The following is a 27,236-nucleotide window of genomic DNA, read 5'->3' on the forward strand; positions in this document are numbered from 1 at the left end:
TTGAGTTCATTCGTCATTTTTATCGATATAGGGGTGCGTAGGAAAGTTCCTTTATCCTAGAATAGCTGGCGCGAACCGCTCATCCTATAAGCATACTTCCAATTAGAAAGAAAATCCCAAATAAAACGTGCCGACCTCAGATCCGTCATTCATATTGCAAGGGGTTGGTTGCATAGTTATTAAAAAACTATCTTTTTTTATTTGGTCTTAAAACCCAATTAGAAAGTTAGTTAACCCCCTTGTAATATTAATGACCTGAGGTTTAAAAGTTATTTTTACTTTTTACGCAACTGCGATTCCAGCACAAAATATCCGATTATGCTGGGAACAATTAAGTTGTTATTTTACAACGTTAGTATAGCTAGTACATTGATAACTTTATAAAGGATCAATATTAATAAAAATTCTCGAATATCAAGAAATAGAAATTGTTTTCTCGAATATCCAAAAAAAGCAATTCGATTAACGGGGAAAAAGTTAAAATTATCATATTAAGCGGGGAACCTTAACATCGTCTCTACGGAAGAAATTTTTTAGTCCGTAAATACGCTTAATCCGTTTAAGCGTGGTATCCGTTTTCCGATTAAACGGAACTGATTGTATGCTTCTAGGATCAACGGTTCGTTGGATATTCCATGATAAAGTGACTTCCCTACGCACCCTGTATACAGTCAATGCAAAAAACTGAGTAGAGACAAAAAAGATTTAAATTTTTAATGCGTTTTTTGAAACAATTTTTTTTTTCAAAAGTAAAGCGGATAATTTTTTCAATTACTAAAACGTGTTACGTCTTGTGATTCAAAGGTTATACTTGGAGGAGGGCGGAGGCACTTCTTGCCAAAGAAAGCGTTCGATTCGCACATATCCAATGACCTCGGACGACGAGAGGACGGTCGCAACTTGATTGAAGAATGGCAGTACGACAAAAAAATGCGAGATCTCGATTACCAATACGTTTGGAAGAAGAAAGATTTTGATTACGTGGATCCTGCGAAAACCGATTACTTACTAGGTGAGTTGAGATACTATGAAATACTACTCGGTCATATGCGGCATTAAAGAACATTTATTACCGGTCTGAGAACACTTTACTTGATAGTATTTTTACTCCGTTTTTTCTTTTTACCTCTGAGTGTATAGACCGATCTCTTTATCGAGAGACCGCCTGTACCTCTCTGTCTCTGGATGTGCAGCCAATCTCTTAGAGAGATGGGCTTCTCGGGGAGCAAGAGAGATCCCTTAGTCAATTAGCAATGAATAACGATTTCGAACTCTGTACAACCAAAACTCTCACGGGGTGCACGAAAATCGAATGATTTGTTTCGTTTCTGGTCCACATGTATCATCTTACGATGGGGTAGACGGTGGACTCTCTTGGGAGACAGAATTAAGCCCAGTATCCTGAAAAGGAAGGTGAGTCAGTTGACTTAGGAAGAAAGTTAGATCTTAGAATTTATCTATTCAGTGAAATTCTGCTTAATGATACAAACTGTGGAGATCAGCTCCAGCGAATCGGATGGCTACTTTTTTGGCCAATAAGCTTCAAGTCTCTACCCGGTTGAAAAATTCAACAGAATTTATCAGAAACTTGAAAATATAATTTGGGACTGAAATCTCTTCAATAACAATTCCACCAATAGAAAGATAAGGAGTCATAGATACCGTAAGTTCGATTATTTTTGAGATTGTGTCTAAGGCCGGGATTACACTTTAAAAGTTTGATAAAATCCCTCTAATAAAACTTAAAAAATCCAACCAATAAAACTCATAGGTTACATTCGAGCAAATGCAACCGATAGGCTTATTGGTTGAATTTTCCATGTTTTATAAAAGGACTTTTATAAAGCTTGAAAAATGCAACCAATACGATTATTGGTTACATTCGAACAAATGCATTCGATAACGTTATTGTTTGGTTTTGTGAAGTCTTATGAAACAACTATTATTAAACTTTTATAGTGCAATCCCGACCTTAAAGATCATTATGTAATTTTCAGGATTATTCAATTATGGTCATATGGCATACGAGGTAGACAGAGATCCGGGACCAGATGGTGAACCTTCCCTAGCGGAAATGACGAAGAAAGCGATTGAAATATTACGGAAAAATCCGAGAGGATATTTCCTAATGGTTGAAGGTATAATTCTTCTTAATTCATTATACAGGGTGGGTCGTAAAATCACTTTATCTTGGAATAACTGGTGAACCGTTGATTCTAGAAGTATACTCCCAATTAGTAAATGTGCCCAAATAAAGTGTAAACCTCAGATTCTTCATTCCTATTGCAAAAGGTTGTAAAATTATTGGAATTAAAAAAATCTTTATTTCGCCAACCTGTGCTAAAAACCCAATAAGAATGAAAAAAATGTTGTCCTGTGTCTCTCTTGAGGCCAACAAAGAAATTCCATGTTTTTAAGTGCAATATTTCGTTTAGATATTTGAATTCAAAAATCACTGAGAGAGAAAATTAAGGAAAGAACCATATACACACACACACTAACGGACAAGTGCATTCCACGCTTCGTGTGCTGTTCTTTTCTCTCATTCTCAGTAATTTTCGAATTCAAAAATATCTAAGCGAATATTGCACTTAAAAACATGGAAATTTTGTTTGCCGGGCTAAAGAGTGACTGGGCAAAGTCTTGCCCTTATTGGGGGTTTTTTGGGATAGGGTGACTGAGTAAAAAGGTGTTATATATATATTTTTAAAGTTTGATACTATACAACCCTTTTGCAATATGAATGAAGATCTATACGTTATTTGAATGCTCTATTCTAATTAAATGTATGCTTCTAGGATCAATGGTTCCCGAGTTATTTCAGGATAAAGGAACTTTCCTATGCGCTCTGTATATCAAGATAGCGTTACATGTATTTATTATGTAGCGTTGATATTGATGTGATATCGATTTCAATAGGAGGTCGGATCGACCATTCTCATCATTTCAACAACGCACACAGAGCTCTGGTGGACACGTTGGCTCTCGAAGAAGCTGTCGGCGTCGCTCTCGAGATGACAAGGCCCGAAGATACTTTGATCGTTGTCACTTCTGACCACTCCCATGTTTTCTCGTTTGGCGGTTATCCTAAGAGAGGAAATCCAATTTTAGGTAAGTCCTTAATTATAAAATGATATACTGTACATTTGAATGGTGTCATATAACTCTTGAATATATGCAATGTTTTTACTATCTCTATTTTCATTTTTTAGGTCTTGATAATAAGCCTTCAGATGTAGACAATATGCCATACACAACGCTGCTATACGCTAATGGGCCGGGAAACCTCAATTTGCCTACAGGGAGGGAGAATCTAACCGGCTTGAATACAGGTATGCAAAATATTATAATGTAAACAGAACTGTGATTCTAAAGACAAAAAATATTCGACTTAACTTTTGCAAGATTGATATAGCCGGTATTGTCACGACCATTACGATCTTTCCATATTTGTATTCCAGTGATTGCGAGATATCTCGCCTTGTTAAAACCCTCCTATTTCAGCAATGATGAGCTCAAATAGTTTCATTGCTGGCTTCATCTCCCAGTTTTCTCCTCTATTTTTCCCAATCTGTCAATCAACATCTAGTTGAGCGGAGTAATCTATTTTTTCTTCTTCTAATAACAGAAGGAGAGCGACAAACAGGAACAAAAAGATAACTTTACTTTCCCCTTCTTTTGGAGAAGAACAGGAATATGCGTAGAGTATAAATAATAGAAAAAATTAAGACTATTTCTCTCCCCTCTTTGGCTTTATTATTATTTTTCTGAGTTGGGGGGTGGAAGCACTATATCAAATGTGTACAAAATCTAAAGAAAGTCTTTCTCTTGAAAGGCATTTTGCAGGATTTTTTATTATTTCCAATGCGGCCATTATAACGCGGACCAGTGAAATTTTTAAAGCCACTTAAAAACTAATTCAATAGGCATTTAAGCCTATTGAATTAGTTGATTTTGGGTTGGATTAATTGTTGCTGAAATTTGACCATTTTTAAGCGGCTTTATAAATTTCACTGATCAAGACAATTAGAGAATAATTTTCATATCAAACAAAAATAAATGTGTCACTCGAAACGTTACTACTCATCCACCTCCTGCCCAAGGGCTTTTTTTGTGATATGGGATATAATTTTACATTTTATACATTTCACAATAATTTTATTATCAAAGAAAGATTAAGCATTAAGGGACAACTATTCTTAACACATGGATACAGTTCACACCACTACCAGACCAACCGTGACCCCGCTTTGTCCCCCCCCCCTAAGGGATATAATCTACTTCACCAAACACCAACTCTGACCATATCGCTATTTACTGCCATTAATGAGATGGGTTTGAAATGAAGGCGCCGTCTATTTTCTTTCAAACCGATCACAACTCAGGTCTATCACCATCTATGGGCGATTTACTACCTAGTGAGTTGTGCCGGAAGGGTAACTGTGTGCGTACCTAACAGTCTGAGTGCGTATGTAGCGCTGTTTGATTTTTCAGTTCTGAACGCAGCCTCAAGTTCGTTAGGGAAAATATCTTATTCATATCCTTCCTCGGGTTCGAACCCAGGACCGCGACAGCAACTTTCATTGTGATAGACGAGCATTTTACCACCACACCACTCGGGAGCCAGGGATATAAGCTGGTCCGTTTCAGGAAACGTGTTTCACAGTGAAAAAATCCAACGACACCACAGAGTGACGTTATCAAGAACTCCACTTAAAGATATTTTCTATTCGGGGATGCTTATTGGCGAAATATGATCACATGGTGGCTCTTCTAGGAACCCGACTTGGCGTAACAGAGAAACATTTCGTTGTGACTACAGTCACACCCGGGAAAACAAAACAGTTTGATATAGAGGTCTTCAAAAGGCTTTCGTCGAAGCATAGCCACCCTTAGGGGTTTGCGATTCGTTGATTCTAGAATTTTCATCTCAATTCTGGAATTAGTTCTCTCATCAATTCTAAATTTCAGTAAATTATGGAATTATTTTTCTCATAAATTCATTTTTATCAATTCTGGAATTTTTTTTTCATCGATTTCGAATTTCAATGAATTCTGGAATTAATTCGGAATTTTTATCAATTCTGGGATTTTTTTCTTGCGTGAGTTCGGAATTTTCATTGGTGAGTAGATTTTTTTCAGCATTCCTGAATTTAAAAAAAATTCTTTCCGCAGACAGTCCTGCAACACGGTACTAACATAGCATGAACATTCAGGCATTTACCATCTTTTTTCAAAATATGGAACACAGATGGCAGCACTTGCAAGTACACGAAACAAGCTAAAAGCGAACAACATACATATGATAGGGCCATGCACATAAATACGCTCATACAACAGGTTCCGGAGTGTGCCGATTCGCTAGACGTTCCGCGGAGGAATGTGTGTGAGGTACATGTTCTGTTTAGTAGTGGTAGCATTCCTGCATTCTCTGTTATAATGCATAAATACTTGGGAGATGCCCAATTGTCCTACTACACAAAATATATAAAATCGAGGTTAAGGAGCCCAGGAAACATTTTCCCACAGGGCCCCGCGTCTGATAAGGCGACCTTGCGCCAAAGATAAGAAGTCAAGACACGCCGTGGAAAAAGGGCCAGAGAAAAGAAAAGCGAGTTTATGATTCAGTAGGGTGACCATACGTCCCATATTTCCCAGGAAGGTCCCGGCTTTTTCTGTTTTTTTGACTGTCTGGGTTTTTTTTAACCCAGGCAGAATAATGATTTTTAATCACTTTTGGGCAAAAATGTGCCGGTTTTTCACGTATTTTCAACAAAGCTAACTTGACTTTACGTTACAATAATTACGATTGCAAATATTTCATATTTGTCAAGTTTTTTTTCGATTCATTGCAATTTGAAGAGACGCTTCATTTCCCGCGATTTGCGACTTATCTGCAATTTTGACACGAGTTGACAAATTTGCTTACTTTTGGCATCATTTTTGGCGATAATTGGCATTGTCCCGTATTTCGAAGTCCAATTTCCCGTATTTTTCACGAGTAAATATGGTCAGTCCATGATTCAGTACAAAGGAAATAAAAATACTTGTAGGCGGGTGTAGACTTCCACGAGGCAAGTATTTCCCGGAGAGAGCAAAACTATCATGTGGTTGATTCTAAAATTAAAATGAAATATTAAAAAAATATCAGCAGAAAGAGGAAAATATATATAGGTGATACAGTTCCAAATCCTGTAAAATTATAATTACAAAAACTAAGGAATTACAATTTTTAGACCATTTGAAAAAAGAAAAATTTCTTTCAATTTTCTACCCCTTTCTATTTTACTGAAAAAAAATTTTTTAGGTGAAATTTCATTGAGATATATCATGATTGGAATTATTTTTACTACTTTTTATGTGCTAAAATTACCGTCTCAAAGGAAATGCACAAGTAGTTGCAAAAAAATAGCAAAAAATTTAAATTATGGATGTCTCGTCAGATTTTTTTTTTGTCTTCGTGATTGGAAAAGAAAAAATTGCTATTTGATTTTTTTTTTTAATTTACGGAAGTCTATTTTTATTTTTTTGTAAAAAATTTCAATATTTTACTTTAAATTCACCGTAGAATTAACGGTAAAATTTTTTACTTCTTTCGAAAACGCTTCATAAAACACCCTGTATCAGCGATAAAGCAACATGATGGAAACCTTATGCTAATCTAGAAATCAGCCTTAATTTCTTAGTCTATCCCTATACTTCTTTAGATCTATCGAATAAGAGCGTGAAATTAATAAATTACATTTTTTTATAGCCATCATTAAGTATTATATACTTACGAAAAATATTCGATTAATCGATTAAAATTATTTGATTAACTATTTAAAAATTTTAATCGATTCACAGCCCTAATATTAACTAGTTCATTACAAGAAGAAAATTTGAGTGTTTCAGTACCAATCCAGTAAAATGATAATTACAGTGAAATATAAAATCATAATTTTTATACCGTCCCTATGAAAAATTTCTCTTGATTTTCGCCCCTTTTGATTGAACTGAAAAAAACAATCTCTTAAATTTTAGGTGAAAATTTTCTTAGATATAAATGAAATTCTCTATTTTTGCCACTTTTTACGTGATAAAATTACCAAGTCTCAAAGGAAATGTACAAATAGTTGCAAAAAATAGCGAAAAATTTAATTATCGATACCTCGAAAAATTCTTTTTTGCTTTCGGGATACGAAAAATAAGTGAAAGATTTGACATTAGATTTTTTTTTAACATACAGAAGTCTATTTCTCTTCTTTTGGTAAAATTTTTCAATATTTTATTTCAAATTCAGAATTAACCGTAAAATATTTAACCCCCCCCTTTCCCGTGGATCTCTCTTTACGGTTTTACTTCTTTGGAAAACGCTTCATAAAACACCCTGTATAAGCGATGAAGAAACATGATGGCAGCCTAATGCCGATGTACAAATCATTGCAACCTTCCACACACGCAGCACTTATTGCTAAATTGTTCGGCATTGAATAGCTGCTATTACTACACTTGAATCGGCTACTTGAACGTATATATTCTTTAAAAAAAAAACAGAATGATGTACGTTATCAGCGTTTTTTTTCCCATACCGCGCTTTAAAGCGTATCTTAAATCACGATGATAATACACATCCGCTACAAATTAAAAATTTAGCAAAGAAAATAAATAATTAATGATATAATTATTGTGTTTAAGAATCGCTCATCTTCACGATATTTATTTATTTATTTTTTCTCTTCTTGTTTGTGATACCATAATAACTAGTCAATTATGAAAGAGAGGATTATGTTCGAAAAATATGTAGTAATTTGGTGTAGATCCAAAAGAGAGCGAAAAAAATGGATATAATTGCTGGTTATGAACGGACATTTACGAGAAATACCTCAAATTATCACCGATGCGAAACATCAGAGAGAATTTATTTTTAATAATATAACATTTAAGTTATTATCTAGCAGCAATCGCAATGAAAAAAGTGAAATTTTAAATAAAATAGAGACCTAGAGATTATGATGCATCATACTTTTATATCTTTCCAGAATATTCTTAAAAAAATGGGTTTTTTCTTTAAAATAACAGAAATGATATGTATGAACATTCACAAAATTTCGACAAACGTTTGTTTTTCGTTCTACATATAAAACCATTTAAAGTTAATTCTTAAGCTCTTAATGCTTGTAGTATATAATGCTTTTTCAACATTTTTGTTATCTTTGATCTTATTCTCGATGGAATAAGAGATTTTTCCCCCAATATCTTTCGGATAAAAGAAAAAATTCCGGTAAAAACTTCTTGTTTTTAATCTCAGTTCTTTGTATAACAACAAAAATATCGCGAGATAAGCTCTGATAATTTTATTTGTTTCTTCTTTTAGATCTTTAAGCTCTTTAATTTGAAAAAAAGTATATATATTTGAGAAGATTTATTCTGGACTAAATTTATATTTCATTTGTTTCGATGAATGAACAAAAAAGCTAGCGTTGTATTATTTTCGATGTTACTTGTTTGATATACAGTGATTTTATACAAAATATTCTGTTTTATGCATTAATATGGTATCTGTTTGGAACGTTATGATTTTTAAAATGCATCCTTTGTGTTGCACAGGTTTAGAAATAAATACTTTTCAAAATTTTTTTGAGTTTTGTTAACTGATTTTTATATTATTTTCAGTGCTGATACAAAAAATAAAATCCATTTTTTTTCTATCACGTACGGTTTTCTCACAAAACGATTTCATATAGTGATGGAAATTACTCAAAACCGAAATATTTTTGATATTTTTATTTTATCCACTTCATACAAATACATACTTTACATTCATATCCTAACATCTGTCATTATAATGATAAGGATTAAAACCAATCTTAAATTACTGAAATATACCTATATCAATGATATAATATAGTTGTATTTATTTTTAACGCACAGTTTCAGTTCGATTTGTTAGCTGGTTATGATATTACCACTGGAATTTTATTTTACTTTATCTCAAAAATTGGAGCCTATCTGAGAAAACCAGATTCGGAATCACAGACCCACAAATTCATTTAAAATCACTGGAATATCTTCGGTGCGGTAAAATCAATGTTGAAAAATTCATGATTTTCATAGCACTCTTTTAAATGAACTGAATGCCTAGCAGGCATACTTATTTTCATTATGTGATAGCACTGGTTCCAGACATTTTTTGACGAACAATAATTATTATTGTTATTTAAAATCTATAAACATGTTTAATAAGTTTATAAAAATAATATTACGTTGTCTTAAATATAGAAAATCTGGCACGCCCCTTAAAAGTCCTGTATATTTGTGGCTCGGAGACAGGAGCAGTATTCTTAGGTGTCACATACTAATACGTTAGCAAAAATCGGCATTTTTAGAGATTTTTGAAACCCCAGCCTTACTTATCCATTTTTGAATACAGTATGGCAACAGTATTATCGTTTTTTATAGCCAATCGTTGTTCCCTATATAGCTTTAAAAAACAGATTAGACTTTACTTTGAACAGAAAACTTGTTTTGCCGCCTCAAGATGGATGACAATGGACCTGCGCACTTTCCTCGAGGTGCCTTCGTATTTTCTCACTTATGGTTTTGCTATACGTTTCACTCTATATATTATTTGGCTCGATCTACATGCTAATCTTATGAGATACCAAAATAGCGCCGAAGTCGCCAGATGAAAAGGTTTTGCTGCTTATTCTCAATTCATTCGATATCTCAGAGATGTATAGTGGATTGAGCCTGTTCCTTCAATATTCAATTAAGTTAAAGCGTTAAAAGCAGTTAAAGCGTTTCGTAAGAAATCGTTCTAAGACAAAATCGCATAAAACGAAATAAATAATTTTCACCCTGAACGTGAGCAATTGGTCGTTCCATCGGAAAGTATGAAATTTGATTATGCAAACAATTTTTGTTTTTTGAATTTTCGTCTTAAATGAGATTGGACTGTATTTTTAGCAGCTATAAAAACTTCGTGATAATGTATCTGAGTTCATTCTCAATTTTTGAATGCAATCGAACCCTGCTATAGCGCCCCTGATGTAGCGTCAACCCCGCTCAACGTCGGAAATTTTCGGTGAACAAATTTTCCATTTTTAAGGATTATATACGTGTTCAGCGCGATTCGATATAACGCCAATCTTTTAAGTTTGATCATTATGAAATGTTTTTTTTTACTTTACAGAGGATAAGAACTACATGCAGCAGAGTGCTGTCCCGAGGAGGTGGGACACCCACGGCGGAGAAGACGTTCCCGTTTACGCACACGGACCCATGGCCCATCTCTTCAGGGGTGTCCTCGAACAGACCTACATCCCTCACGCGATGGCCTACGCGGCTTGCATCGGACCACAGAGAGACGATTGTGAAAGGCGGCGGCACGCGCGTATTCAGAAGCAAGTGGTCGGGTGCCCTTCAGCATTAGTCGGATCCACTTCTACGCCGCAGGCAACGTGGACGCTAGTGACTATAGCGTTAGTGACGGCCATTATCACGTGATCAATAAATTCGAACTTGTAGTGGGTTGTGCAGAATAGCGCTGAAACTCTTAAACCAGCAAGTTTGCCTTATGGACAGATTATATACATATATATTATACAGTGTATACTGACGTGGAGAAAAACAAACAAAAAAAAATTGGTATGTGATAGTCATATCTATTCGTCTTCGAAACATGGATTCTGTAGCTGAACATATCTGTCGGAATATTATCGTCAGACCGACACTTCGGATGTGTTTACGACTGAAAACAGAATTGTTTTTTCCTTGGAAAACCTTACAGAGGAAACATGCAAGTACAAGATGTCCCGATATGGATTTCGTTGGATTTGTGCAGATTCCAATAGAGCAGCGTTTCTCAACCTATGGCCCGCGTCTCCACGACGATGGTATAGGTGGTCCGCAGGCAGATTTCATTCCAACTGAATGAAAAATTATTCAGTTGTTGTAATTGAAACTAGTTATATCCATCTGTGTGTGGGTTGAGATAAAAATCATACCCATCATACTAAGTCATCATTTACTTCATTGGGAAAAACGCAGGAAATTGCGGTCCTAGATACGGGATATTCAAAATACACGATTTACGACAAATGTGATAAATACTGCTAAAATTATGTAGGTATGAAAGTTGGAGGGGGGGGGGGAGAATGAAGAGCTGCTGCAAACCTCGTACCCCACAAATAACTTCTCAAAAAAAACATTCAAAAGACTGGGGGGGGGGCATATTTATTTAGAAAAATACATGGGGCTGGAATCTTAAATACGGTAATATACAAGACAAAACGTTGCCAAAGTCAGAAAAATCATCAATTGTGGAAATTCCTGGAAAATTACCGACGGAAGGCATGGCTATATATACGCGTGTTATTCTTTCCTTCGTGAATGTAAGAGGGAAACGAAGGGCTACTGGAAACTGCAGTGAAGTAAAATGTCGTGTACGGAAAAACCATTGAACTTGACTAAAATGCGAGATGAATATTTATATTTATAGCCGTTATTATCATAATACAATCTATATATAAGTTAGGAAAACTCTACATTCACTATTTTAGTCAACATTACTATTCAAACAGCCGTCGTTGAAAAAACGGGACAATTTTATAAAAACAAAAATCACAACCAAAAATACATCGAGTTGATTCAGACATTTTACTGGTCCCTGGGTTCAAAAAGGTTGAGAAACGTTGCAATAGAGTATCTCGAAGTGAAAATTATATACGTTCATCATATGTAACATCAATGGTGGAGTCCCTGAATATAGCGCCATAATTCAGTTATGACTATGATAATTTATAGAGTACAAACCAGGGGACGACGGACATCTTGGGAGTCTTTGGAGAAGCAGGGGGAAGGGAGGAATTAATCACATGCTGAGTACTATTATTTTAGGTATCAGTGCCCATCATCTTATTGGCAAAGGATGTTCTTGGCCCTCGTCTTATTGGTCTAAAGGGTAGTTTAGACAAAAAAGGTTAAGAATCCCTGTTATAGACTATAACGCTATATATCAGAGATTCCTTCCCTCACATGTTACATATAAAATGCTTACCGTTACCTCGATGTTCTCTATCGGGATCAGCAGGAATCTAACGCTCCGTACCCATGGGGGCACTGCATTTTAATATGTAATCTTGGTTTAACTATGAATTATTGCAGCTTTATTACAGTTTAAACATGAAGTAATGTTATAACAATGCATCAATTTGTTATTTTTTTTTTCCTTTCGCATTGCGCGAATTATCGCCAGATATATCATAAGACGTTAGAAAAACATATACTATGTATTTTGAGGTTATATATGCATGTTCTGAAATGATTTTTCATATATGTTTTCACCTGAAAAAATCAATGTTCTGAAGAATATTTACCATTCAAATTCCGAACTAATGTACAGGTGATCATGTTTCACAAAACTAAAGCCTGACACACTTTATTTATTGAATATATCAATGAAAATTTCTACACACAATAATTTCCTGTGTTTTCGAGGCATTTTCTTCATTATGATTCGGGTTTTTTCTAAAATGAGTTTCTCAAGGCAATGAGGGCTGTTGTCGTTGATAGAATAGGGCAACTGAGACACCTCCTGATGGTGACAAACATTAGCGTTGGGGGGAAACGTTGAAAAGAAAATGAAGGAAATGGGCTGTCGCCGTTGCGACGACAGCCCATTTCTTCAAGAAACTATATTTCAACATTGTTTCACATCGACGAATGATAGAATTGTGATAGAAGGTTGTTAGACGACTGGTGTCTCCCAGTGTCCTGTGAAAAAATTTTCGGGACACCCGTATTTTGATTTTTTTGGGGAATATAACCCTAGAACTTACCACTACCAACACAAATTTGTCCTCGGCTGTTCTAAGTTATTTTATTTGCCGTCAGAGGCAAGTAGAGAACAATCTCTAGCCTCTAGCACACACAATATTCCAGTACTAAATATTATGGAATGTCCAGTTATTTCAATGGCATCATCTTTTGCCAGACAGAGCAAGTAACTTTCTATGAGCATTGGGGTACGCAAAAGGGAGGGAGGTTGGGGTTCTAACCCCCCCCCCCCCGAGCAAAAATTATAGTGTTATTTTGCATGAAAAAAGGTAAACCCCCCCCCTCAGAAGGAAAACAAATCTGAAACCCCCCTGAAAAAATTCTGCGTACGCCTATGTCTATGAGTATGATTGCAAATATGATGAGCACTCATGAGTATGACTGTTAGTAGGGGCTGATCATGAAGAGAAAACAACAGTCCCACATTTTAATTTTAGGAGATCATGCAACGCTTTCTTTCAAGCCGAGAACGATTCCGGTCTGTCACCATAAGCAATTTACTACAAAATGATTAGTGCCCCGGAAGTGTGCATGTATATCACTAATAGTCTGAATACGTATATATCGTGTTAAGCGTGGATTTTGTGCTGTCGTCTATTTTTTAAACTATGAGGGAAGTACAACGATTGAAGATTTGTACAGTGGTAGGCAGACCCACACAAAACCAACTTAAGCTGACCACCCACTGTACTGCCGGTGGGGTTCGAACCCGGGTCCTCATGGCGTGAGTCCGTCACCATGACCACACGATCGAACAATAGCAAGTCTAATCACTTAATAATAATCTTGCAACCCTAATTATTACACATGAATACAATCGCTCAGACTCGTTAGACAAATTCAACCTATCATTTTAACACTTTGGCTGCGGAAATGGTCCCAGATATACCTCTGTCTCAGCGAAAAGTTGTTCTTTTTTCAGTTTCATTTTGTGAAAAACATTGCAATCAAACTCAAACGTTCCACAAGTACAAGCAAATCTGTCAGAGAATAAGAAAATAATGGAGGGACGAACTTGAACATATATTTGTACACGCCATCTATACTTCATTTTAATAATTTCATCCGTAAAAGAACAAATCATCGGAGGATGATTAAGCAGTCTACTACGCTTATCATCTATAGACGATGGGATTAGTTTAAGGGTTGAAAATAAGTCAACACAATCTGGAATCCATAGCTTCCATCTGGATACTTGAACACAATTTGAAAATCAACAACCTATTACAATATAAGTAATAGTTATTAACAATATTTACCAAAGTCAATATTCCTAATCTAAATGATTCACGTGCTGGGGGATGGATACGAGGGAAGAGAACATCAGGAAACCGATGTAATGTTCAGTATAGCAAACGGAGCCCATCAGAGCGTTGGCAAATCCATCGATATCTAGTAATGATAGGAAACGGGAATTAACGGCGAAAAAGGAAATGATTCCATCTCTCTCACTTTCTCCATCTCCTTCCAACAGGAAATGTTGCTCCCTATTGCAAACTCGTATATGCTAAGGTAAGCATCGCTGTCCATCTAAGCCGACTTACCAAAAACTGGCGAATCCCTCCGAGATTACTTCCGATTCCCTGCACTTAGCCCCACTCAGGACGGCCCTGAGTCGATAAATATCTTCGAACAAGTGTCATTACCTGAGTACAGATATATATGTCTACTGTTTCCTTCTTAGTAGGTGTTAATTCTTCAGACATTAACGAAAACTGTTCAATTTCCTTGGCATTTTGAAAATCGTGATTTTTTGCAAAACGCACTAAATTCATTTTTTAAACAAATGTGTGTAACAGAGGCTTAGAGAGAATCGGCATTTTAAGGGAAAACACAAAAAAGGAGGTAAGGCACACACGCAAGGATATTTCTACACAAGAGAAATTTTGTATTACTACCCTTCAAAAAGCATATAAATTAAAAGAAAATACATTTAAAAACATTTGTTTAACGAAAAGCATTTTAAATGAAAATAACATATAAAGGTATTTTAACTCGAAATTTAATTTTTTTAGCAAAAATAGTCAACATTTTTTTTATCGTTGTGGGGGAGAAAGCATAAGCCCCCCCCCCCCATTGCACATGCCTTTAGTGCATGAAAGGGACTGATCAAATCTCATGGAAATTTATCAGCTTACATCTCTGTACAAAACGTTCCTAAACTCATAATTATTGAACACATTTTTTTTTTTTTGGTTGTGTTATTTGTTGCGCCATCTATCAATAATTGGAGACGCTAGATAGTATGGAATATCAAAGTACCCGAATATTTGCATCGTATTGTTGGCATTCCGTGATAACTTATAGCCGTTTACTCTTGAGCTTTTTTGTCTAGTTACTTCTTTGGTACTAGCACAGACGGAAAAAGTGCCAGCAAATGGCTTCAAAACAGTGAATTTTGTAAGGAAAACGTGTTTCTAAGCTTTATTATGGTACTCATCTGCCAGTCTACATGATACCGGTCAGGTCATACACCTCAGGCTTGTATTCAGCTCTTATGCTGATTTGCTGTCAAATATTTTATTCTTAGTTCTCCTGTTTAACCCAATTTCAGATTGGTTCACGTTATAGCAGATCTCAACTTGTTTTGAGTCTAAAATTTTCCATCAGCTACACATGTTGGTCATTCCTAGACATGGCCATGCATAGGCTGCATTATTTTTACTGGTCAAATCATTGCCTGCGTTGCATTGCAAGTTTTCTTTACCACCATCAAGATTTTGACGAGGCAAACAATCTCAAGACGTATATACGGATATAACTCATCAAAGAATGCAAATAACCCAACGAAAAAAAAAAATCATGGACTTAGATTACATAGCATCTGGTGACAGTTAAATAGATGGCGCAGCCATTATAAGACCAAAAAAATATGTCCGGGAATTTTATGTACAGATGCTACCCCTTGATTAAGTAAGTCATTTAAGTTCACACCCGAGTCAGGAAAATAATATATACGTCGAAGTTATATATATCAAAGCTATATATTCAAATGTTAAGCTTCAGATTTAGATGTTTATAATTATATATAAATAACATTTATATTACTACAATATTCATAATTGTGAGATGTAATTATCAAACGAGACCACACGATGCTCATTATGATGATACGAAAGACATTTTATACGAAAAAAATTATGTATTTGAATAAGAAGCGATCAGAATTGTAATTTCATACTGAAGTAATTCGAAGATTAAAACGTCGCATGTATTTGACATTTCTTTTTTGTAAATATCTAGTAAAATAAATGATGTTTTGTGACTCATGTATTCAGTAGCTCTCAGTTTCTCCTTTCTGTTGAATCGATTTGCTTACGGGTGTCAATATCAAACATGCGTGCCATTTCTCTCTATAATCGTTTTACGTGTATTGGGACAGTCATGCGATCGATCAAATTATGACTCGAAATCCAAGCTGATTCCATAGAAGCCTTGATGATATGCCAAATAAGATCACAGTTTTCAATGGTCGGTATTTCGAGACGTTCTACTAATTGGATGAGGTGGAAATCAGGACGTGGAGTCAGCAGCTCTCGTAGCTGTCGCCGCGGTAGTCATTTATCATGAATAGATGGAATTCTAGCTATTTAGGGGTGGTACTCTCATAGAAACTAATCAGTTCAATGGAACAGCTCAGCTCGGATGAAACATGATTCTAGGTTCAAATTAAAGTTTGAAATTCTAACTTGATATTTTTATTAATTTAGGTAATTTCATAATTAATAAACTGGGTTTGCGGGCATTAATTATATCCATTAGATTCTCACTAGAAATATATATTTTTTTGCAAAATCCATTGAGGATTTTCCCAAATTCTTTTTAACGATCTGAAAGATAGATGGAAACACCTCACCATAACAAAGAAAAACGTTTATACGTCAGTGTTTACCAAGTTAACACATTCCAGTACGTTTCATTATCAGTCAGACGTTCCTCAGATGTTTACGATAAACATGGGGAGTGTGGTAATAGTAGCAACGTGTTTTTTAGACTTATATCTTAATTGTTTTTTCATTGTTATGAACAAGAATTTTGTCGCAATGCAACACAAAACATGACGTTGAGAAAAAAGTTGGAAAAGTGACCTTTGACCCAAAACTTCTTGAGACACCATTCAGAAACGTGACGCTGAGACACCACTCAAAAAGTAGATACTAAGACTACTCAAGAACGACTTGAAGGCGCAACTAAAAATCACATAACATTAAAAATGAAAAACTTGACGCTATAATCAAAGTTTCATAATCAAAAATGTAATTTAAAAAAAGCAACTTGACGTTAAGACACTACTCAAACATTGAGGTCTAATTGAAAAATATGACGTGAAAAGTAAAAACTTCAAAACTTTAGAACATAAAATTCAAATTTTAAAAAACCCCCAAAAACTAAAACAAAACTCAAAACCTAGTAATACAGTATAATAAGGAATTATAGTGTAAACGTATACAAGAAAAAACACTTTGAACGCGATTTTCTCAGCATGCAAATTCTGAGCTCACCCGCAAGACTAAAAAAAAACTACTGCTCCGAAAATTCTGAAATTTTGTAGAAATGTTTATTCGTGTTAGTAAAATGAACCTCGAACTTGAATATCAGACGTTTCGTTAGAATTTCATGAATTTTTAAAGTTTGAGAAAATATATAAATTTCAAAAATCTAAATTCAACATTTTTTAAAAAATACTTTCCACCAGTCAAATGCTAAATCCGAGGTTCATTTTACTAACGCATGTTAAATAAACATTTCTGCAAAATTTCAGAATTTTCGGAGCAGTAGTTTTTTTTTAGTCTTGCGGGTGAGCTCAGAAACTGCATTCTAAGAAAATCGCGTTCAAAGTGTTTTTTCTTGTATACGTTTTTACACTATAATTCCTTATTTCTTTCTTATATTATGAAAGAACAAATTAATTGATTGACACGAAATTTTTAGTATTTTATTTGCGATTGAATCAAGTATTTTTTGAAGTCATTTTTGAAAATTCGACTTCGGGGGTCGTGACACCCCTTAAAACTCGAAAATCTCGAGAACAATGTAGCTTGCCAAATCTAAAATCTTGTCATTAAGATCAATAGTCAGTTGAAACTGTGGATTGGTTACGATCTCCAACGTTCGAGAAAGCTTTGGGGTGTCTCCAACGTCGAAGCCAAACCAACGATGACTGCAATTCACCACATAAAACAGAAACAATATTGAAGTAGCAATTAACACCTCCACGTGCAAGCATTTTACAACATATTTGGATGATCTCTATTTGACGAATCGGTGATAAATCTGGTAACCTTGTGTTAAAACCTAATCGCACGTTAGAAAAAGGAAGCATGGGGTAATAAAAAACAATTAGAAGAAAAGGAAAGGTAAAATAAATAGAAAAAGAAAAACAGTGTAATAAATAAGTAGATAATACGGTATAACACTGTATATATATATATTTTTAGCTCTCACCCTACGTGTTCTCTTTCGCTCTTACAGGCATTTCGTAGAAAGATACATTATATGTAGGAAAAAATCATTAACAGGGGAATAGAAAAAAAAAGGAGTAAAAAAAAAACAACCTCGGTTCATGATAGCGAGGAAAGAAAACACGGAGAACTTGATTGAATTTATTTCACTAGCGTTTGGACGAAATATTTCGTCCGTGATCGTAAAGGGATTAATAAGAAATACACACTGATGACCAGTTTTTGGTAGAGTAATCTACCGAAAGAAAAAATTCAATTAGGGTCCATGCAAAAATTTCACATAGACCATATACGCTGTGTGTACAATCTCTTTCTTATGATAACACACTTCAAAGTCAAGCGATAATCCAAGTAGCAGAGTCATCAAAAAATAACTAAATAAATAAATTGATACAAGACACGCTTTTTGTACGTGCCCAAATACTCTACAATATATTTTTTGTTGCAAAACATCTCCCCCCGCCCCACCCCATGCTCTCATTCAAAGGAGGGCGGGAGGATGATTAATGTGAGAATATACGCGTTTTGAAAACTACATATTTTATATTTGAAGATTCGGGACACGTGAACCCGGATTTAGCTGTGGCACTTTTCCACGAATGTGTGTGTGTAGCCAGGATTCTTTCCTTTCTTTTCGATAGCAGTCATCTTCAAAGAGAAAAGAGCATTGGTTCGAGAGAACAAGAAAAGAAGAAGATAAGTTTTTAATAAAACGAGACAGTTCATCGGTTGGAGGGTGGATGAATGAAGTTAAGTTCGTACAAGCGAAGCTTAACTTTTCATCCACAGAGAATAGATGGGAAGCGTTTTTGTTCTCTCTCTTCCCGGGCACGAAGCCTCAAGAAAGGCACCCTCTCGTCTACAAATTGTTTAAAATTAGTAACGCTAAGAAGAAAGCCTGTCTGTGTCTGCATCTTTCTTTAATAACTGGAACAGAGAATATCAGAAATGTCTATTTTAAAACACATCTCCCACCTAGCATCTGAAATCCGCAATGTTCTCATTCATAGATATATTACATTTCCCTTTATTATATTGTTCCGGCTCTTAATTAAACCCACCTGGGAGATCGTAATCAGAAACCTAGCCATGATTATCTCTATATTTCAAGGGAGTTCTGATGAGAAAGATGGTATTAAAGTCATGAATAGTGTCTTGTGTGTTTGTTATTTATGGACTTATGGAATATTGAGGGAACGGATCACAGAAATGTTTGATGAAAGAACGAATTCCTCAAGTTTTTGACGTGGGGGAGAGAGACCTTGGCACATTATATATTCTTAAAACTTTTTTTTTCCAGTCAATTTTTACCGTAAAATTTCACTAAATTTGTTTTTGGTAACACTGTATACTGTAGGAAACATCATATATAAATTTTATAAACTATCCTTCTTTCTTACTGTAATCATGAAATATTGGATTGATTTTGGAAAAGCAAAAATGTTCGAAGGTATAACAAGGGGTCTTGTATCTTGAAGCATGCACTGTTGTACCTCGAAACGGGGTAAAATTACAAAGACAAAGAATGAAAATATTTCCGGAAAAATAGTATATAGCGAGTATTTTTTTAAATATAAATCATATACAGGGAAAAAAAGTATCAAAATAATTGCACGAATATGGTTATTGCTACGTATACACAAAATTGACAATAATGGGTGTAGGAAGATATTTATATAAATGAAATGCACATAAAATTATTCTACATTATGCTTGTTAGAAAGAAAAATGGAATATTTTACATCCTTAGTTCGGTTAGAGAGTTGCCTTGGTACTAGATGATCGAAGCAGAGATACAACATCCGTGAAGTCAACATTTGCTATATCTGGCATTGATGAACAATAAAGTATTTTCACACCTCTGTCAATGTCATGAAAAAAGAGCTGAAACCACTTTCTACACCACCACTACACCTCGCGGTCTTCTACTGTATTTGGTATCAGGGTTATAGGTGAAAATTGTTTAAGCTATTACATTTGAGGCACCAACAAATAAAGATGATGCATCGAGTGACATGTTATTTGAGTATACCAGGGATTTCCTGGGGGTACACCCAGGGCTAAATTCCCGCTTCTACAACATGAGCACAAGTGTCAAAATTCGACAGATTCGAGCTTTGATTGAAAAAAAATATACAGGGTGCACATAGGTAACAGGGCATGTTGTACTTCATTGGCGAACCGTTGATCCTAGAGGCATACTTCCAATTAGAAAAAGTATCCAAATAACTCATACTTCATTCATGTTGCTAGGGGTTGTATAGTTATTAAAATAAAAAAGTTAGCTTCTTATAAGGGCATCCTATGCTCAAGAATCCAATTACAAATTTTTCTTGTCTCCCCTGATGTCAACAAAAAAAATTCATGTTCTTATGTGCAATAAAAAACCACAGCGTTAAATGCGGGTTAACAGGTTTAACGTTGCTTTTTTTGAACCGGTGTTTTTATTTAGCGCTCTTTTAACCAACTTTCTCTCGTTTTTCGAATTAAAATATCTCAGTGAAGTATTTCACTTGGAAACGTGAATTTTTTTGGCAACAGGAGAGATAGAGCAAAAACTTTTTAATTGAGCTTTTGAACACAGGGTGTCCGTATAAAAGGTTGAAATTTTTGTTATAATTTTTATAACTATTCAACTCGGTCGTGTACAATATGAATGACATATATCTGAGTATCACACGTTATTTGGATAACTTTCCAATTAGAAGTATACCTACCTACAGGATCAACGATTCGCCAGTAAAGCACCATACGCGCCCTGTTAACTATGCACCCTGTATACTGCAGAGCCATAGTTTGATTTCAACTTTTTCAACTTGAAGCTCGTTGTAGCTAGTTTAAGTATGGATGCGTAAAATATTTGACTGCATAATAAAAGACTGTAAATACTGGGCTAGGTGCACCCACGATGTATGGTAATAGCCATAGGATATAAAATTCGGTTATATAAGCCACGGAACTAGAATAATGGATCGCATTGAAATTATATATATAGACTCATAAGAACATCAATCCATGTGACTCATATAAAACGATTATTATTTTTCTATTTTGCAAAAACGAGACACCATCCAGCCACGAAAGAACGCGTTCTCAGCAATATCAATAGGAGGTATCTATCCTTTTTCCTCTTACACGAGAGTAGCATTATATGTATAGAAGGAGAGAGAGAGAGAGCGAAGATTCTATGGGTGAAGCCATTGAAGACGCAATCTTCCATAAAATGAGAGCTAAAAATCTCGTCCGCAGAAGAAAAAGTTATAGAGATTGAGTGAGAAAAGGATGCAAAGGGATAGAAGAGAGTGAGATAGAGATTCAACGGGTTTCGCCAATGGGTGACAATAAGTCCCAATTTTTCACGCTGGTTTGGAAAGGCGTCACAAATAACAGAAAAAAAGAGAGAACGGGGAAAAAAAAATTCTGGAAAAGAGGAATGTCTCGTTTATCATTCTCTGGAAATATAAAAAAAAAGTAAAAAGAAATGGTCTCGTTTCCTGCAGTCATGTGTATGTGTGGCTGTCTGAATGTGGCAAATGGCTATAACGGAATCTTTCTGTAAAAGCCAATGAGGGATTAGATATCTTGACAGAATCGAGAGAAGAATATATATATATACTGGAATTTTTTGGGTTTTCATCGCTGTAAATGGTACCTATTTCGATACACACCCCTATATCCATCTGTTAAATGTCATAGACTATTACAGTTACTTCTTTTTTTACCCCCCAAAACCGTTCTTTTTTCCTCCAATTCTATATTTTTCTACGATTTATTTACAGTCACTCGATACAAATAGCGAGACAAATTGTATCGAAAAAGGTTTGTAATTTGTTGAAATAATATTTTATGTATGATACTTTTTATAGTTGACTCGGAAGAAGAGAAGAAACATCTCTCCGATGAGTTCACCAATCTCTTTGATATTATTTTGTATTATTTTGGTACTAAATATTAATGGAGTTGAGTTTCAAAACTTAAATATCTCAGAAGATATTTAAATTGAATTCATGGAATTTTTTTGTCTCATAAAAATCCAGATCGAGAACATCCTCAATAGACGATAATATTGTGAAAAACTCTACGAACGATAAATTTTCTATATTCTAATGTATATACAAATTAAATAAAATTCCAAACACTAAGGACTTGATGAAAAATATTATTTATAGCTATGAACACATGTGATACATATACAGTAAAACCTCCCCTTCCAGCCACCTCGAAACAACGGCCACATTTTGTTGGAATCTAACGCGTCCCATAGCCTTAAAATTGCTGGTAACCTCCGAACAACGGCCACTTTGGATATGGAATCGGGGAAAAAAAAATACGCATATCGATATGAGGAAATTTTAGCTATAAGCTCAAAATTAAAACTCCCTTGAAAATCAGCATAATAAAATTAAGCTTATTTTCAAGGGAGTTTCCATCCGGCCCCCGAACTCTATAGGGGGATTAACGTAAGGTTATTTCCCCCCCCCCCCCCGAATACCAATACAGTAAAAAGGGCCACTTATGTGATTTATAAATGTGATGCGGGTCACTGAAGTGATCTGAGAATGTGCCGTTTTAGTTCATTCTTACAATATTAGGTTTGAGATCGCCGGCCACATCAGATGATTCCGAGGACCACATTTTGCCCAAGCGTCATGGGTTGAGCATGTATGATCTAGTTCAGTGGTTCTCAACCTGGTTCCACATGGCCCTCTTGCGGTCCTGGGATATTCTAGGGGACCACGGGAGAAAATCAGAAGAACGACAGGTGGTGAAGGGAGTCAGAGAGCTGTGAAGAGAAAAGCTTTAAAAGTGAAACATGGTTGAAGAATATTACTACTTTCGGAATCCATCAGATCCGTCCATAGAACCAGGGGCATCTTAACCCTTGGGTCTATGTGGGCATAACCCGAGTCTTCATGTCTATAATGGAGAGAGGGGACTGCACTATATGGGATCTGGTACTATGGTTTTCGTATGTAAGTTGTTGCTACCAGCTAAGTATGGAGGGCCGCCAGAAAATGGATTTTCGAAAAAATCCATATATATGTCACAGAGGATAGGCGAGAGTGGGTTGCCCATGGCAAGACCCTCTGTTTGGCGGTAACAAAACTTTTTCGAAACAAAACTTTTGGAAACCCACCACTTCAAACTTTGGATCAGGTATGTTGATGACACATTCACTTTAGTTGATGAGACTGATGTTAATGTCACTGAGTTATTCAATTTTATGAATTCTATTGACCCACATATTGAATTCACCTATGAAATGGAAAAAAATAATATGCTGCCTTTTCTCGACGTGCTCATTAAAAAGACAGACACTGAATTTCATACATCTGTGTACCGTAAGCCATTCGCTATCTCCATGCCACCTCATGCAAAATCCTTTCATCCTCCCAATCAGAAACTTTCGGCATTTTCTTCTTTTGTTCATCGAGCACTAAAACTTTGCAGTGATTCAGCCTCCCTCCAGAATGAACTCAATATCCTTCGTGACATCGCTTCTAATCGGGGTTTTTCACCTTTTATCATCGACAAGGTCCTCAGAAAAATGACCCAGACATGCACCACGAACCTGCTCCCAGCTGACTCAAAACAGTTTTCTAATACAAATACAAATACAACGCCACAACAGGCAAATTGCCCAACGAGGTGGCTGACTTAAGAACATCATGGATCCCCGAGCCCCTACCTACTACTGCTACACCACACATGCACCCCCCCCCCCCGCGGAACGCCCCAACGACTCGGTACATGCGGGAATGTGCGTGTACGTGTAGTGCAACCTGACGTAAAGTTTGTTTCTGTGTAATGCTTGTTATGTGTAGTGCTGTCATCTGCCCCCAGTTTTACTAACTATGAGTGAAGTGTTATGGTTGAATGATTTACCGTTGTAGGACTGTTGCTCTCTGTGGCGAGACTTTTTAACGGGGAGATCGGCTCGCATTTGCGCCTTGAAGTTGGGAACCACAGAAAACCAACTTCAGCCGACCACCACTGTGGGGTTCGAACGCGGATCCTCGCATCACGAGTCCGGCACTATACCACTCGACCACCACAGCGGCGTAATAACTAATACCGTTGTTCTTCCATTCGTTTCTTCAAGTTTCATGATCTCTTCTATCTTCAAGAAATTTGACTTCCATATAATATTCCAGCCAACAAATATACTCACCTTTTCCCATCTGAAAGATCCTATCTCACCCTCCAAAGAATCTGGTATCTACTTCATCCCATGCAAGAATTGTGAAAATGGATATATTGGCCAAACTAGAAGAAATCTAAATATTCGAGTTCTCGAACACCGAAAGCATGTTGAGAAGGGACGGACGGATAATTCGGCTATTGCCCAACACTGTTGGCAACGTTCACATTATTTTGATTTTGATAAAGCGTTTGTTTTTAAAAAAGCAACACACAATTCTGAATTGAATTTTCTCGAGGGATACTTCATCAGAACATGCCAGAACTTCCTCGTTAACGATGGAAGAAACACACCACCTATTTCGTCAGCTTGGACAGGCTTTATTAACCTCAGTCGTGAAAAAACTTTCAACACTTTACAACAGATGGCTCCCCAATTCGCATCCAAAGACCACTCGGACGCAGCAAATACAAAGGCGAACTCTTCGGACGACCAGACGTAAACATCACTCTTCCACGACTCATTCGTGTGAATTCTCACCACGAAGTCCTGATGACGGCTCTCCATTGAAGAGCCGAAACGCGTCGACCATTCGACCAATTAAATTTATTTGTCTTAAAAACGTGGCAATTTTTGTATAAAAAGAAAAATATTTGCTCTTATTGTCTATAATTCATGAAAAAATATAATAAATTACAAAATAAAATTTGAAAAATGTTATGCTCTCATAGAACTTGCGTTCGTTGAGTGGCTAATAAACACCTCGCGTTTCCTCCGACCCAAAGAAATACCCGGTGAAAAGTCTCATAATCCCTTTCGGAAATGTTTCTATGTATTATTTTCCTTTCCTGCGATATTTTCCACTAGCGAACAATAACGGAATAAAAGACTTTCTTTTTTAAACTAGTTCACGTATCTTTCGCGTGAACTAACAACATTGAGCACTAAAGGGTTTTTCCTGCCCCCTCTCAAACATGTCATACAGTCGCGACGTGGTTTTTTTTTTTGGACTTTTTCCTTCGATATGATCTGTATGGAGAGGAAGAGGAATTCTTGTCAGTCAAGGATGCCAAGACCAGAGATTCAACCAAAAGGTCGCACGTTGAATTCCCGATCGTTTTCTCCTCCGCCAGTTTTTATATTCCCAGACACTCGAACGACCATCGACAACACACGGGAATAGAATTTCAAACAGCCTTGGAATTTATGTCCTATGCGACCGACTTGACTTTTGCTCGAAGGACTTTTTTCTTTTCGGTCATTTATATTTCTTTGGTCGACGTGATGGTGGCCTTCAGAAAAATTAATATGTGCTTATTTTTTTGTATTGATGGTTATAGATGTGATGTTATTGTTTGATGATATGTAGTATGATGTTAGTGTTTTGCGACATCAGCAGATTGGCAACGACGAAAAACGAGAGCTCGGAAATGCACACGGTGTTCGGTTTGATTGTTGAGATTCCGTTCTGGCGACCATTGTGGTCGGTTCCATTTCTCTATGGCTAAGGTGTTAATAAAGGTGCAGAATAAAGAACTATTTATGCTCTTGTGTGAATATGAATGCACCTTCAGTCTGACCTGCATAAATGTCTAGAGAGATATTTCAATTGACTTTCACAGATTTCTTGGACATCAATTGCATCACAAATAGTTGCAGGCAAACTTGGTTGCAATTGCTTGGTTGAGCTCGGCTCTAACGTCAATAATTTACGGTCTGAGACGATTTCAATAGATAATAATGTTAATCAACTTTGTTTATAATGTCGTCAAAACGTAACGACATCATATAAAACCACAGTTTTACTTCAGTTTATACGGCATTTTCCCTAAAAATGCCCAGAACTAGAGCTAATAAAAACCGTTCAAGTATTACGTCAGCAAAGTTTTAGCTATTTTGACGCCCCCGGTCGGCAAAAGTCAGCGAAACTCTGACACTCCTCCCTTGTCAGCAAATTTTCAACAGTTCTGCCCCCCCCCCTACCTCCTATCGCATATTGGAGGGATCAGAGACGTACGCGCAAGACGCGTGCCCCCCCCCCCCCGACCCCACAATCAAAAAAATATTTTTTAATGCAAAAATATTTTTTCTAAATTTAAATTTTGAAAGAAAATATCTTTATATGTTATTAGCTGTTACCCGCGGCTTCGCTTGGCGATGATTCCTTCCAATAACATTTGAATCCCTCATGATCCCCTTGGGCGTTGCATTTCCAGAAATCCCGTCTTCGCGAGTCTGTATATTATAAAATATATCTGGCTAATCTGTGGTGGTGTTAATTATTGAGCATTGCTTGAAGAATGACAATCAAAAGTTGAATAATATTACTATTTTGTTCTTCAGGGATGCCCATGCTGCCTAGAACTGGTGTCAAAGTGTTCACCAAGTTATCCATAGGCAAAGCATTATTTACATGATTCACTGGACGAACTCCAATTTTGGGTTTTGGTGTTAATGTTCCTATTTCTTCTTCAATTATATACGTGTAACCATATATCTCCGTATTGTCAATAATTAGAGACGGTTTCAACAGTTGAATCTCAACTACGTTGGTAAATTCATCTTGCACATTTTCGGTCTCTGCTAGTTGCATCTGATGTTCGTAAATTTCTCGGATGGCCGTTATATTTCCTTCCCACATCACTATTTTGGAATTTAGTACGTTTGATTATTTCGGCTTCACAGTTGAGTCTTTAGTTTGTATAATAATTCATGCTTGGAGAGCTGTACTTTTTCTCTGCCCAGTATATGTAGTCCTTCTTTAACTTTCTCAACTGGTGTATCTTGTTCATTGTCGTAGGCATTATTAGTTT

At 36.0% G+C, this 27,236-nt stretch overlaps 1 protein-coding gene across 1 annotated transcript in view; it reads left to right on the forward strand.

The window, feature by feature from the left end:
- The window catches only part of LOC149082798 (alkaline phosphatase-like), a 62,242-nt gene extending 51,626 nt beyond the window's left edge, over positions 1–10,616 (forward strand). Inside the window, exons 5-9 of the mRNA XM_089235956.1 lie at positions 805–1,012; positions 1,998–2,138; positions 2,920–3,111; positions 3,213–3,332; positions 10,175–10,616. Coding sequence (XP_089092082.1) covers positions 805–1,012; positions 1,998–2,138; positions 2,920–3,111; positions 3,213–3,332; positions 10,175–10,488 — 975 coding nt within the window. The 3' untranslated portion in view covers positions 10,489–10,616. The remainder of the gene's footprint in view (positions 1–804; positions 1,013–1,997; positions 2,139–2,919; positions 3,112–3,212; positions 3,333–10,174) is intronic.
- The last annotated feature ends 16,620 nt before the right edge of the window (positions 10,617–27,236 follow it).

Source organism: Pholcus phalangioides, unplaced genomic scaffold (assembly GCF_987345545.1).
Source record: "Pholcus phalangioides strain wild (caught in Gottingen) unplaced genomic scaffold, Ppha-v1.0 ptg000009l_1, whole genome shotgun sequence".
NCBI lineage: Eukaryota > Metazoa > Arthropoda > Arachnida > Araneae > Pholcidae > Pholcus > Pholcus phalangioides.